At 43.7% G+C, this 14,715-nt stretch overlaps 4 protein-coding genes across 4 annotated transcripts; 3 read left to right on the forward strand and 1 right to left on the reverse strand.

Moving 5' to 3' along the window:
* Positions 1-42: 42 nt before the first annotated feature.
* On the forward strand, positions 43-3,958 carry Bfra_011260 (putative mit domain-containing protein; the record flags this gene model as incomplete). The annotated part of the gene is made up of 3 exons (XM_037341589.1): positions 43-1,080; positions 1,132-3,715; positions 3,771-3,958. 3 exons carry the CDS (start codon positions 43-45, stop codon positions 3,956-3,958), a joined length of 3,810 nt encoding a protein of 1,269 aa, XP_037188401.1.
* A 2,493-nt stretch (positions 3,959-6,451) lies between these two features.
* Positions 6,452-7,042, reverse strand: Bfra_011261 (uncharacterized protein; the record flags this gene model as incomplete). Its single annotated transcript, XM_037341590.1, has 3 exons — positions 6,452-6,726; positions 6,778-6,906; positions 6,964-7,042. The coding sequence occupies 3 exons, from the start codon at positions 7,040-7,042 to the stop codon at positions 6,452-6,454; spliced, it is 483 nt and encodes a 160-aa protein (XP_037188402.1).
* Positions 7,043-8,804: 1,762 nt separating this feature from the next.
* Positions 8,805-10,828, forward strand: Bfra_011262 (putative o-acetylhomoserine -lyase protein; the record flags this gene model as incomplete). Its single annotated transcript, XM_037341591.1, has 8 exons — positions 8,805-8,854; positions 8,921-8,975; positions 9,035-9,118; positions 9,337-9,427; positions 9,533-9,781; positions 9,872-9,985; positions 10,043-10,611; positions 10,667-10,828. The coding sequence occupies 8 exons, from the start codon at positions 8,805-8,807 to the stop codon at positions 10,826-10,828; spliced, it is 1,374 nt and encodes a 457-aa protein (XP_037188403.1).
* A 755-nt stretch (positions 10,829-11,583) lies between these two features.
* On the forward strand, positions 11,584-13,966 carry Bfra_011263 (putative lacs7 long-chain acyl-coa synthetase 7; the record flags this gene model as incomplete). The annotated part of the gene is made up of 4 exons (XM_037341592.1): positions 11,584-12,010; positions 12,079-13,050; positions 13,136-13,727; positions 13,864-13,966. The coding sequence occupies 4 exons, from the start codon at positions 11,584-11,586 to the stop codon at positions 13,964-13,966; spliced, it is 2,094 nt and encodes a 697-aa protein (XP_037188404.1).
* Positions 13,967-14,715: the final 749 nt, after the last annotated feature.

Genomic DNA, 14,715 nt, shown 5'->3' on the forward strand with positions numbered 1-14,715 from the left:
CACTTATCCACCAATTTTAAACCTCGACTTCTATTCCCGACAATGCCATCGTTATCTTACAGTACAACAACAGAGGATCGTCTGCCATATCCACTACCTACGAACAATTCAGTAACGAATTCAAGATTTAACAATTCTTCTGCCAATTCCACCTTGAATGCACCGGTCAATCGTCTGCAACGCAAACCCTCGTTTGGGAACTCTCGCCAGATTGCGCCCCCTCCTCAAAATGAATCTCACGCTGCAATAGGGGAATCGCGAAGACAGCCGAGGCAACCCCATAGCCGCTCTAGTAGTACAAGCGGTGTTAAAGAACCAACCGGGAATTTCAATCGGTGGAGTCAATCGACAACTTCAAGTGCCGGAGGACATATTCGGAGTCGTTCTAATTCAATCTCACGTTTAAGTTTGGGCGGGTCTGGATTGAATGGGAATGGTGTTGGCCAATCTCCCCCAAGAAAATTACAAAAGAGTCGACCTTCAATTGATAATAGCCCTCAGACGAGAAGACCGACAGACCGACCCGCGAACCCCCCTCTAACGTCATCCCTCCCTCCGATTATTACTCTACCAATTGATCAGCAACCCGGAAACCATTCCCCATCGCTGTCAAGTGCCTTGACCCCTTCTACGGCTGGATTGTTATCGGCTGCTGTTCACCAGACTGTGCCCGATTACTTCGGAAAATCTTGGGAAGGTTCTAGACCCAGAGATATCTCTCAACGACGATCGCCCTCAAGGTCAGGAAATCACAGTATCAGTCCTTCTCCAATATCGGCTTTCTCGACTGAAGCAGCAACACGTCGTCCCCCATCCGAAGAGGAATCACGAGTGGCGAGGGGCCATTCAAGGAACCGCTCAAGGGCCGAAAAGAGTAGTAGTTCTTCTCGAGGCTCTAAGCAGCCCTCGCAAAAAGCCATGTTGTCCAAAGCTCTGCAGAAAGCGAATACAGCTGTATTACTTGATAATGCGCAAAACTATGAAGGCGCCATGCAGGCGTATTCTGAGGCGTGCAATTTGTTACAGCAAGTTATGGCTCGTAGTTCAGGAGACGAGGATCGACGCAAGCTGGAAGCAATTGTGAGTATCGAGTTGATAGATCAAGTATTGACCATTGACTAATCATTTTAGCGTAATACTTATACTAGCCGGATAAATGAATTGGCGAAGATTACTCCCGAGTTAAGTGACGAAAAGGCTCTTCCTGCGAGGCCCGAAAGCACAGACTTTAGATCGGAATATAGACCAGACGAGCTTCCAATGAGTGATGAAGATGATGAGCCTGCTATTATAGAGACGGCCACAATAACGAGGATAGTTAACGATGCTTCTCTCCCAAACGAATCTCAGCGAGACCGATCATATTCGAGGAATCGTCAATCCCATTCGCGAGGCGAATCTTCATCCTTCGAGCCTCCCCAGACACAGACTAGAAGCCACCCTGACCAACGATCCAATTACTTCTCTAGATACAATCAATCTCAAGGACGAAACATTGAAACGAGTTTAGCTGTACCTATGGAAAGCCAGTACATGCCACCACCTCTGTCTCCAAGGCGACCGGTGTCACCGATGACATATGGGCCAACGAGCTCCGGCCATCGAAGACAGAAGTCTTCCGAATCGCCGAGCCCGAACTCCAACTCTAACTTGTCTGCTCCATCTCCGTCCAAAGGGCATACACGAGCACCCAGTAATGAATCCATGTCGTGGTTAGATACCATTGATGAGTCTGGCGGATCGGCTGCTTCATCTGTACATTCTAGATCATCGTCACTACATGTAAGGAGGAAACATATTCGTGCCTCTAGCGGTCAAACCGAAGCAGAGTTCGATGCAGCACTGGATGCTGCCGTTGAAGCGGCATATGACGATGGCTTCGAGCCTGTAAATTATGATGACGATGATGACAATGAAGAACTTGTAGCAAGTGTCAGGAGAAAGATTGAGTTGGCAAAAGAAAAGGTGCGCCAAAACGAACGAGAAGCTGCCATAGAGGATGCACATGAAAGGGAAAGAAAACGATTGTTTCAACAAATGCAAGAGCCACATATTGGTCCACTTGATGACTATGAAGGAAATGAGTCAGAAGAGGAAGAGAGGATGCTTGAAGAAATGACAAGGGGTTACGTGATGGATGATTTTGAATTCGGTCTACAGTCGAAGTCGGCACTACCTAGGGAATCTGATTCCAGTGGGTCGTTTTCGGGTCGGACTTGGCATAGCTCCAATGGTTCCATACCTCCGCTTAGCAGTATTACCGCAGCACCAACGATATCACCAGTAGTTTTATCGCAGCCTCAAATTCAACCACCTCATCCGCCGCCTTCTCAAGCATTGCCTGCACCACCACCTCTTGATGGTAGCCCGGTAAGAAAGAGTAGTCCAGCGCAGAGTGTTCGAAGCAGAAGGCTATCTGGACAGAATGCCAAACAATTGAAAATTGAGACATCATCAAGATTGATTGAAGTTCAAAATGCTCCTTTGACTCTGCCTCCATCGATACCGCCACCTCAAATTCCTGATGGCTTTGCAGGTCCTAAGACTGCCGGCTTACTACAACACGGACTCGGTTCGATCAGCCTTCGCACGGCTATTCCCACACGACAAGGTTCAATTTCAGGACCGAGCTCTTCAGATTATACCTCTCCTCCGACAGCATTCCTTACCCAGACACTCACAAATGACAGCAACGATAATTTCAACTCTATACCTCGATCAGGATCACCAAACCGCTCCCACTCAAGAGCAGGACTGCGAAAGAATTTTTCCTCGTCAAGTTTGAAGAATGTCCGAAGTCATACTATGTCGGTTTCCAACATGGACGAATTTGGCGATGTCATGCCACCTACGCCAATGACTGGACAAGGTAATCATATTAATGGAAGAATGCCAGCTATGCCCACTCTACCAACACCGATTGCTGCCGCATTCAAAGAGAAGATGAACGGTGCACCTACTGGAGGCCTTTATCTTTTCAACAATGATCTTCACTCTCCAGAAAGCCCTGGTTCGCCAAATCCAATGAGTGCAGGTGCACCAATTCCATTAGAGCCTTGTCCGACGGAATATCTCCTTCGTCCGTTTTGGCTTATGCGAGCTTTGTATCAGACTATTGCGCATCCGAGAGGTGGCTATCTATCCACTAAATTGTTCATACCTCGAGATGTATGGCGTGTGAAGGGTGTTAAGATTAAGGGCGTCGAAGACAAAATTGCTAGTTGTGACTTCCTTACAGCAGCTTTGATGAAGCTAGGTCAAGTTGATACTTGTGATGCTGATGCTGTTTTGGAAGAAATGCAAGCTTTAGAAGGGATTCTGGAACAGGTCCAAATCACACTCAGTAAGAAACTGGGTAATGAAGTTGGCGTGCATAGCTCGAATGGGATGTTCAAGGATGCAACAACTATGGGTGATCCTATGGACTTTGCTAGTACGAGTACTAAATCTGGCAATACATCTAGCAAGACCTCTTCGTTCTCATGGAGACGCCTACGTTCGAAGAATTCCGCTATGGGTCTCGCCAACAATTACTCAAATAAGGTCACGTCTCCTGAGATACCCAAGGAAGGGTTAACTATGGGTACATTACCTATGACGTCTGCCCCTAGATCTCGGTTCGCCAAGAGAGATGTTAGTCAAGTGCAATTTTCTGGACCGAATGCAACTTATATGAGTGCTTTGGCGAAGCTATTTGACGCTGCACAAGCTATTGGTATGTAACAATCCTACCACACTTTGATCACCCATGAAACTAACTGAATGAGCAGATCAAATTGCACGTCAAGTTGAAGATCCTGGTCTTCGCCATGCCGATAAAACTCAAGTTGGGCTCGAACTTTGCACTCGTCACGCAGCTGAGTTCTTCGGATTTTACATCTGTCGTTTTGTGTTGAATGATATCTCATTACTTTTGGACAAGTTTATCAAAAGAGGAAGTGAATGGGTTCTAGTGTGAATCTTGCATTTGTTATTTGTGGTGACAGTTTTTGGATGTTATTGTGCTTTAGGGGTTAAGAGCTGGAAGAATACGTTTGAGAAAGCTCATGCTTTCTAATATTTTATTATTGTAGGAACTTTCTGTGACAAGGATGATGGAATTGGAATGGAGTATTGTGTTGTGAATGGGCGTCTTTGGGATGGATGGATTTATATTATACCTAGGTACTTGCCATATAAAATTATGGATGTGGGTTCTTGGGAGGGATGGGGGGGTGGCGGCTTGCATGCATTCGTAATTTTTGATGAACGATACCATTTCAGAGAAATTGAAGGAAAAGATAGGATTGATGAAGTGGAGGAGTCACATCGTGTGATAAGAGAAGGAATATAAAGGGGTTAAGAGGAGTAAGAGAATGGAAAAAAGGAGTTCTATGATCGAAGGGCATTTGTATAGCTGCTTGTTTGCGTACATTTAGATAGCTATCTAATATCTATCAATACTGGTGTTGGTGAATGAATATCGGATGATAATGAAGAGATGGAGAAGAAAGAGAAGGGGAGAAGAAAGAGCGTGGTGGAATCTGAGAGGGGGATGAGATGAGATGCTGAGAGGTGAGAGGAGAGGTGAGGAATGAATTAAAGGATATATTTATATTGTATGAACGAACGAATCAGTATTGCATTGCATTGCATTATAGTACAGTATAGTTATCGCATGTATCGTATTGTATTATTTAATTTATATTGTATTTGTATCGTATGACGCCATTATGTCTATCGAGTGAAGAGAAGGGACTTTGAGGAAGCTCGGTTACAATTTTTTGGAATGTTTTATATGTAGTGGGTAGGTAGGTAGGTGGGTAGGTAGGTAGGTGGGTAGGTAGGTAGGTGGGTAGGTAGGTAGGTGGGTAGGTAGGTAGGTGGGTAGGTAGGTAGGTGGGTAGGTAGGTAGGTGGGTAGGTAGGTAGGTGGGTAGGTAGGTAGGTGGGTAGGTAGGTAGGTGGGTAGGTAGGTAGGTGGGTAGGTAGGTAGGTGGGTAGGTAGGTGGGGGGGGGGGGGGTAGTTTGTGGGTGATATATGGGGTGAGGAGGTATATGGATAGGAATGGATAATGGATATAGGATGAGAAGATTATTAGTGAGTTGATAAGAAGTAATGAAGTAAGTAAGTAAGTGGATAACAAAATGATCAAGTAAATATACAAGAATTCAATAAGTACACGAAAGTAAACTGAAATCTAACTAACGGGAGGCACACATACTTCAAAAGGAGACTAGGGATGTAATGTGTACGGTCTATGGGTTTTCTTGAAAGATTGAATCGGTTTGGGATCGGTTTGGAATCTGGACTTGGTAGGTTGGTGGTTTGGGATTGGGATCGGTACTTTGGAGGATCTGAGTGTGGATATTTTGGATCTGGGGATTTGGATGTTTGGAGATGTGGATGTGGATGTGGGTGTATGTGGATGAGTCTGATGATTGGTATGATGATTGATTGGTTGAGTTGACACAGCGTAGATTGGGGAATTGGTGAAGTGCCGGGTAACAGATTCTGACTCTGATTTGATTCTGATTTCAGATAAGAGGAGGATAGAGAATGGAATTTGTTGTGGATGTTGAAGTTTGAGAGTTGAAGGGGGGTTCTGTCTGGTTAGTTTGGGTATTTACTGGCTGGATGCTGGATACTAATGAATGTTGGATGTCGAAGGTAAGAGGAAGAACGAGATCAAAAGAAATGGAAGCAATATACAACATCATATATGAAAACGAAACCTAGACCGAACTATAAAGTGGCGGAGTGAGAAAAGACGAAGATGTATTCTATAGGATGGGAAGATAGATTTAGTGTAGTATATCAATGTATACGAATCAACACAACACAATACAATAGTAGGTACATAAGCTCATGAGAACTTTTTCAAAGAGCGAAAAATATAAGGAATTCACATATCGTTTGAGTTTTGTATAAGGATACTGCCTTACTTATTATCTGATTGCATAATTTATCTAGAGAGAGATTTAATATAAAGGTTTGAAGCTTCGAGATGATGGGCCGATGGCTCAAAAGCTGTTTTCAAATCTGAGTTTCTCGTCGTCTCATGAATTGGTATATTTACTGTTGAATTCTTGGACACTGGTTCCTATTTAGAATCCATGGAAAGGATGATTCAATTCCAATACAAGGAAAGTATGCTAAGAAAGAAGCATGAGCAAATTGATCAATTAGAAAGGTAGATACACGCGAAACAAGTATCAAAGATTTCAATATTATTTATTTCTAGAATAGACATCAGTCAGTCTTGCTGCTGTGTATGTGTTTTGACCCCCAACTCCATGAACATTCGAGTCATCAATCTTTTCCTTGTCATCAACCTCTGGTTCCATAACCACAATACGTCTTTTCAAAAGAGACATGGTTATCAAGACTTCTCATCAACTACCAGTGTCCATGTAGTATGGACATGCTTCCCAATTGTCTTCTGCACTATCTCCACTCCTTACATAGCGACTTAAACTGGGTTACCAGTCTCCTTCATAGCCATGTTTGGTTGAGGATAAGCCTTTCCTCGTCCTCCCTTAAACATCTCCAATGCAAGAATAGCACTGCTTCCCATCCAAAGTAACCAACTGAAAGCACCAAAGACTGCATCGGCACGAGCTGCTCCACAGACAGAACCACGACAGAAAAGAAGCTTGCTGATGAAGACGGAGAGGGCAATGAAGCCTGCGAAGTAGAAAAGAACGTTGAGAAGCTCAAGCGTGAGATGTGCGTATGGGTGAGATGCTGATGAATGTTAGACAATTGTGTAGGTACTTTTGAAAGTGATAAAGGTACCTTTCGACATGAAGCGGGGTGCAACTTCAAGATAGACAATGGAAATCAAAGTAAAGACAGGTACGAAAACCAAAAAGTTGATTTGCGAAGGGCTTGCGGTCAACGTATCGGCATTGTACCAGTGGGAAACTATGTGGTATGTTAGCAGTTATTCCTTGGTATGCTAATCATCAGTATTTCTCATACCATATCCGGACAAGCCAAGTACGACGATAGCAAAAACTGCTTGAGCAATTCGAGTAGGAAGAAGTAATCCAATCGCCATTTTGAAATTAAAGTATTGTTATTTGGGAAATCTTGTTGTCGTGAAATGGATGGTCTTAATAGTCGTGGGAAAACGCAGCAGCAACTTGGGCGCGCGTAAATGAGTGAATTCGAAGAGGATGTATACAAATTGAAAAAGGAGACAGGTGGAGAAAAGTTGAAAGGAGATGAAATACAAAAGAGTCACAGACTGATATTATAATTACAAAAGAATTAAGTAGACAAAGTCTGAAGGCCGAATGGTTTCCATTGCAGCCAAAGTGGAAAAGACGCATAAACTCAGTATCATGTTTGAAACGGTATATCAATCCATCGCACAGATCATGCCGGTTCTCAATTCCTTACCAAACAAGGATCTACGGCATTACATTGAAGACACAGGGCTATATGACCAATGATAATCGTTAACGACGTCCTGGCTACAGTGGAGAAAGGCCTGCTTGCGTTCCCCGCGATGCGTAGGACAATTCAACCGCTGCGCAACCTGACTGAGCATATTTATAATTGGAATTCAGCATCCCAACCAATGAAAACATGTGTTGGTCGCAATCATCAAAAGATGTTCTCCCGCAAACGCGCGCATTGAACTGTATTACCTTAAAGCCCACTGACCCTGAAATATCCACCTCTAAGAAGATTCTACACTGCAGATTGATGGACTTTGGTAAAGCGGGCATCTCACGAGCTTGAATAATAATACCAGTAACCAATTGAAACATTAAGTACGCTTTGTCTAGAAGTTGAGAATTATCCGCTCGGACATCTCACAAGTTTCTATTTATCTCAAAGCATGAAACACCAACTACAACACAAATTTACTAACTCGACCGCAAAGCTTAAAAAGGGATATACTCATCTCAACCTACAAGTAAGTTCTAGTGCCACCTCGTCAGAGGTTCCAAGAGTGTCAGTGTTGTGTTGCCAAGAAAGAAGCACAAGATTGAGGTTCCCTTATTGATTCGTGTCTTCGAGCTTTGCGTTTGAAGGCGGCGGAACATGAGACGTTCTTAAGCTACAATATCTGGAATGCTTGGACACGAGCTTGATATCGTAGGTCATCCTTCGCAATGTTATTGGATTGCCGTGTCAGATATCTGTTGTGGAAGTGATGTTGAGAAAAGTGTATTTAGTGTATCATCTGGAGTTACGAAGGAACATCACGGCGCCATGGTGCATGGAAAGACAAAGCTGTGATTTGTAGGCCATGTCGTTTGAATGAGAAATCTGATCTGGAATGCAACACGAAGTGTAGCTGTAACCCCAAAATGGATGTGTTGTTGAAGCCAATAAATTGTGTGGAAACTGTGGTGATGAAAGAAGGGTCAAAGCCCAGGGCTGGTAGTTCTGGTAGTTCTGGTAAGACCGACTACCAGACAATTTTGATCAGATGAGTAAGCAACCCTCAAAATATCAAGATGATGTCGATAGGAACACAACGATGAAATGAAGCCATTCAGACCACCAGTTTTCAATCCACTGTTGTCTAATCTTTGATGAGCCCTTCCGTTCTCATCCCTCATACCTCACGAATGGAAGAAATGACGTGCTCAAGCCAATGAATGTATAATGTATTACCCCACTATGGTCGTCAATTCCATTGGAAAGAGCTGTTTGTCTTACCCAAAGGGAATGAGGGGAAACAAAGATCTTAATCTATCGATTTAAAAAGCCTCCCGAGGCTCATTTTCTTTTCTATCCTGTGACTTTTTAAATCTCTCACATCTCATTCAACTCCGGAATCGAAGAACAATCGATCAATCAATATGGCACCTGTTGAAAGCACTCACTTCGAGACTCTACAGCTTCATGCTGGGTTCGTGCTATGCTACTTCTTCCCCGCACTTTCAAGACAAGGCTGATTAGATTCTGTCGACGGTAGACATGAACCAGACATAGCAACGAATGCAAGAGCTGTGCCAATTTATGCTACTACAGTCAGTCTGCTCATATTCACGGGGTTTATGATCTTAAAAACTAAATATGATATCTATAGAGCTTCACATTCAATGACTCTGCTCATGGAGCTAGGTTGTTTGGCCTCAAAGAGGTTGGAAATATTTACAGTCGTATTGCGAACGTATGTATCACTCAAGCTTTACTCTATCCGAAGTCGAAGAAAAGTCGTTGAGATTTGGCATCTGATTTCTTGAAAATTGGCAACGTCTGTGATGAAAGTTGGCATCTCAATTCTTAAGAATTGGCATTTCTTCGTTCAAAATTGGCGTCTCAGCAATTTCCAATTCCCAAACTTCATTGCCAAGTACAACACCAAGATCTTAGCTAACTTGGCAACAGCCAACTGTCGAGGTTTTCGAAAAGCGGATTGCAGCTCTTGAGGGTGGACGAGGAGCGGTAGCATCTGCCTCTGGTCAAGCAGCTCAATTTAGTATGTCATCTTAATTGATTCTCTCTCTACCTTTACTCCTTCCTTCACCACATCACCCCTTTGATATCATGCTATAAGCGAATGCGTGCTAATAATCCACTAAAGTGGCCTTTGCCGCATTGGCCCATGCCGGAGACAATATCGTATCCACGACGAATCTGTATGGAGGAACATACAACCAATTGAAGGTTTTCCTTCCAAGATTGGGCATAAATACCAAATTCGTTCAAGGAGACAAGGCAGAGGACTTTGCGAAGGCTATAGACGAAAATACAAAAGCTGTATACATTGAGAGTATTGGAAATCCAAAATATAATGTTCCAGACTTTGAGGCTATTGCCAAAGTTGCACACGGTTAGTGCCCGTACTACCTCTTAATACGATTCTGGCTTCACTACTTGAAGCTTTTGCCTTCATTCCTGAGAAATATTAATTCCCTACTAGATGCCGGAGTTCCTCTCGTCGTTGATAACACATTTGGAGCAGGAGGATATTTCTGCCGCCCTATCGATCATGGAGCTGACATTGTCGTACACTCGGCCACTAAATGGATTGGCGGTAATTATGTGGTTCGCTGTCAGATATTGTGATTCCTTCTAACTTGGGTTTAAATAGGACACGGAACTACCATTGGTGGCGTAGTCATTGATGCAGGAAATTTTGACTGGGGAAAACACGGCAAACGATTCCCAGAAATGGTTGAACCATCCGATGGATATCATGGACTAAAGTTCTGGGAAACATTTGGACCTGATACTTTTATTACTCGTGTTAGAGTTGAGGTTCTCCGAGATTTGGGAAGTTCATTGAGTCCATTTGGAGCATTTCAATTGATCCAAGGTCTTGAAACTTTGAGCTTGAGAGGAGAGCGACATGCTCAGAACTCATTGGCGTTGGCAAAGTGGCTTGAGAAGAATCCACACGTTTCCTGGGTATCATATCCAGGATTGGAAAATCACCCATCCCATGAGCTAGCCAAGAAATACTTGCCTCGTGGTTTTGGTGGTGTCTTAAGTTTCGGGGTTAAAGGAGGAGGAGAAGCTGGTAGCCAGGTTGTTGATGGCTTCAAATTGATTTCTAATCTAGCCAATGTTGGAGATTTAAAAACTCTAGCCATTCATCCATGGTCTACAACTCACGAACAACTTTCTCACGACGAAAGATTGGCCTCTGGTGTCACCGAGGTAAGATTTCATTGAACATCTAATGGCGTGAATTTGACTGAATCCTGTTTTATAGGATCTTATCAGAATCTCGGTTGGCACAGAACATATTGATGATATCATTAAGGATTTCGAACAATCATTCGAAGCAGCTTCTGCAGCGAAGACAAGTGGTGGTAACGACTCAAATGCCGAGAAGACTGGTAATGTCAGTGGTGATGCTAAATTGGTTGTTTAAATGATTCCCCCCCCCTTTTTAAAGTATTCTTCAAACTTTCTCTGGCTAAGAAGATGTGAATGCGGTGGAATGTTTGATGATCAATCAATTTACAGAATACTGATAAAATACTATTTGCTACAAAGTAATAATACAAATAACTATTTCTTCAATTCAATCAACAACAAATCTTTACTGTGATACCGATAGATTGGTTAAAGTAGCAACTCGGATATAAATAAGCGTCTACCGAACACTACATTGCATCTGTACCTCGCTGACCACTTTTCTTCGTGGAGAATTTTTATGATTGTTGATTCACATCCACTCTCTACCAAATATTCTCCCCCTATCAGAACGGATATGTCGGTCATTTCCAATCCTTCACAAATTGTGATTGCGATTTACAAAGCTTCTCCACATTCTGGAACGATATTATGCCCCAGCGCTCAGATACCGAGGTAAAACGAAACGCGACCATCGAGGCTTCGGGCGAGGCCACTCTCCATTTCTTCACATGCACCCTTTGAGCATCTTGATCTATTTACAAACTTCACTCGCTGTTGGAATTAATTTGGCTTTGTTTATATTATAGATCTTCATTGCGATTCATATTCTACAAGTATTATAGATTAAATCTTTTATCATTCCTTTTGTACATTCCAAGGTTCGTAATCTCTCATCGCGAGCCGCTCACTGCCCAGCCTCCTAACCTTTGTTCGGCATCGAATAAGTACTGATTGATATTTACTTTTTTAGAGATCTAGTTAGACACCATGGCGCCGACAGTACAAGATCCCGATACATATGTGAAGACTATCCGAGTATCTCCTCCTCCCGGCTCACCCTACTCCCTTGCGATCCCGGGCAGTGCGCGCGAAGATCGCAGTGGTGTTTACAGGCATTATCAGTTCGTGGATAAGCCATTACTACAAACGATCGATCCAGAATGTTTGACCAGTCATGATTTCTTTGAGAAGGCTGTAAGAAAGAGACCAAATGCTAGATGTTTGGGTCACAGACCTTGGGATCCCGTTACGAAAACTTATGGTAACTATCAATGGATTACATATGCGGAGACGGCAGAGCGCAGAAAGAATTTTGGTGTGGGATTGGTAGAGCTTCATAAGAGGGCGGGAATCACAGATGATAAGTATGGTGTGGGTCTTTGGTGTCAAAATCGTCCGGAATGGCAAATTGTTGGTAAGAGATCTTGGAGCTATTGCTACGTGCATCGTGCATTGCAGGGTGGGGGCTGACATGAGTTGTAGATTTGGGAGCGATGTCTCAATCCCTCTTCACGGTTTCCATTTACGATACTCTCGGACCGGATACAACGGAATATATTGTCAACCATGCAACGCTCGCTTGTGTTTGTACGAGTTTACCACATATTCCGACGTTATTGAAGTTGGCACCGAGAATACCTACGTTGAAGCTCATCATTTGTCTTGACCGTTTGGATGAAGGAGAACAGCCTGGAAACACAAAGAAAGCACTTTTGAATGCTCTTGCGGCTGAAGTTGGAATCGCTATTCATTATATTGGAGATGTTGAAGCCATTGGAGCCGCGTCCCCAAATTCTCCAATGAACCCACCTCGACCAGAAGACATCATTACAATCAATTATACCTCCGGAACAACTGGTAACCCCAAAGGTGTGGTTCTTACTCAGGCGCACGCTGTTGCAGCAACTTCCATTTCGAGAATTGTGTCCGATCCATGGCCTAATGATGTCCTTTGTTCATACCTTCCATTGGCACACATTTACCAACGTCTTGCCGAGCATGGCTGTCTTGCTGTAGGATCAGCTATTGGTTATTTCCGTGGTGATATTCTTGGACTTGTCGACGACTTGAAGCTTCTTCGCCCAACAGCCTTTAACTCCGTTCCTCGTCTCTATAATCGATTTGGATCCGCTATCAAAGCCGCTACTATCGATGCCCCAGGTGTCAAGGGCACAATCGGTCGTCATATTATCAACACCAAGCTTGCATCGATGAAACTTCCACCCGGACAAGCTACCAATAAACACGCTCTCTACGATCGTATCTGGACTCCTAAATTAGCTAGTGCTTTTGGTCTTCAAAGAGCTCGTGGTCTGGTAACTGGAAGTGCTCCAATTGATCCTGGTCTTCATCAATTCCTCCGTGCAGCCTTTGGTGCCAGATTCATTCAAGGTTATGGCCTTACCGAAACCTATGCACATGGTCTTGTGCAATACGATGATGATTACACCACCGGTAATTGCGGAGGTGTCAGCCCATCTAGCAAGTTCCCTTCCAGTCCCTAAATCAAACTCAACTAACCTTTTTTCCCTCTCCACAGCGGAAGTATGCCTCGAATCCGTCCCCGACATGGAGTACCTCGCCACCGACACGCCCAACCCCCGAGGTGAAATCCTCCTCCGAGGTACCGCCCGTTTCCGCGAATACTACCGCAACGAAGCCGAAACCTCCAAAGCAATCGATGCAGACGGCTGGTTCCACACCGGTGACATCGGAGAAGTCGACAGCATGGGCCGCTTCAAAATCATCGATCGTAGAAAGAACGTCCTCAAACTCGCTCAGGGCGAGTACATCTCCCCCGAACGCATCGAAAACGTCTACCTCGCAAACTGCAATCTCCTCGCCCAAGCATATGTGCACGGAGACTCAACCCAAGCTTTCCTCGTCGCCGTCTTCGGAATCGATCCCGTGACGTTCGCGCCGTGGGCAAGCAAGATTCTCGGCAGAGAAATTAAGAGTGAGGATATCGCAGGCCTTAAAGAAGCGGGTAATGATAAGAGGGTGCGCATGCAACTTGTCAAGGTATTGGAAGGCGTGGGCAAGAAATCAAAGTTTAACAGCTATGAGAAGGTCAAGAATGTGTACTTGGACATCGAACCGTTTACCATTGATAATGAACTTTTGACACCGACGTAAGTTTTTTTTCTTCTTTCCTTACTCTTTTCTTACCCTTCTATCTTTCTTTCCTTCTTCCTTCCGGGGAATACGGATGAAAAACGAGAGTGCCACACAAACGATATATACTAACCTCCCACCCCCCAAAAATAGACTCAAACTCAAGCGTCCCCAAACGGCAAAGAAATTCAGAGATCACATTGACCAAATGTACGCCGAAGCATTGGCGGATGAGAAACCGTTGGCGAAGTTGTAGATTTTTGTTGTTGTTGTTGTTGTTGTTGTTGTTGTAGTAGACTGCGTTGTGCATGGTGCATGGTGCATGGTGCATTGATGCAATGATGTATTGATGGATGCTTTGCTTGGGTGCTTTTCTTATGAGCGAGCAAAGCGAGCATGTGTGTATGTGTGTATGTGTGCATGTGTGTATGTGTGTATGTATGCATACATATGTATGTATAGCGAGTATGGCGAATGGAATGGAATGGAATCAAATCAAATGGAGTCGAATGGAAAGAAAAGAAAAGAAAAGTACGCAAAGATGAGAAGTCCAGAATCAATCCTATCTATCTATCTATCTATCTATCTTTGCTGGGGTGTGAAGGAGGGAAGGAAGGAAGGAGGGAAGGAAGTGGGTGTATACAAGCAAGCACGCAAGCAGATAACCCTATCTGATCTTGATCTTGAGCAGGCGGAGCGGGGAAAGGAAGTGCGAAATTCCCTAGAAATTATCTTTTATTTACTTACATATATATGGATCCCCAGGAGTATTAATAGTTGAACTTTTTTTTTCGATATACCTTTTTCTCTCTGTTTCTTTTTTTGGCTCGTTTCATCGGTTGGATTGTGAGATCTTGAGATTTTGAAATTCCAATACAAATGTCAATGTGAAAAGCAAAGGGGAGGGAGAAGCTAGTGCTCCAATCTCTCCCTTCATACCATCAGGTCTGTTAAACGAGTCATAGATTCCAATGCCACTCATCTGTTCAATCCCTCAAGCCTCAC

This window comes from Botrytis fragariae (genome assembly GCF_013461495.1).
Source record: "Botrytis fragariae strain BVB16 chromosome Unknown tig00000225, whole genome shotgun sequence".
Classification (NCBI taxonomy): domain Eukaryota; kingdom Fungi; phylum Ascomycota; class Leotiomycetes; order Helotiales; family Sclerotiniaceae; genus Botrytis; species Botrytis fragariae.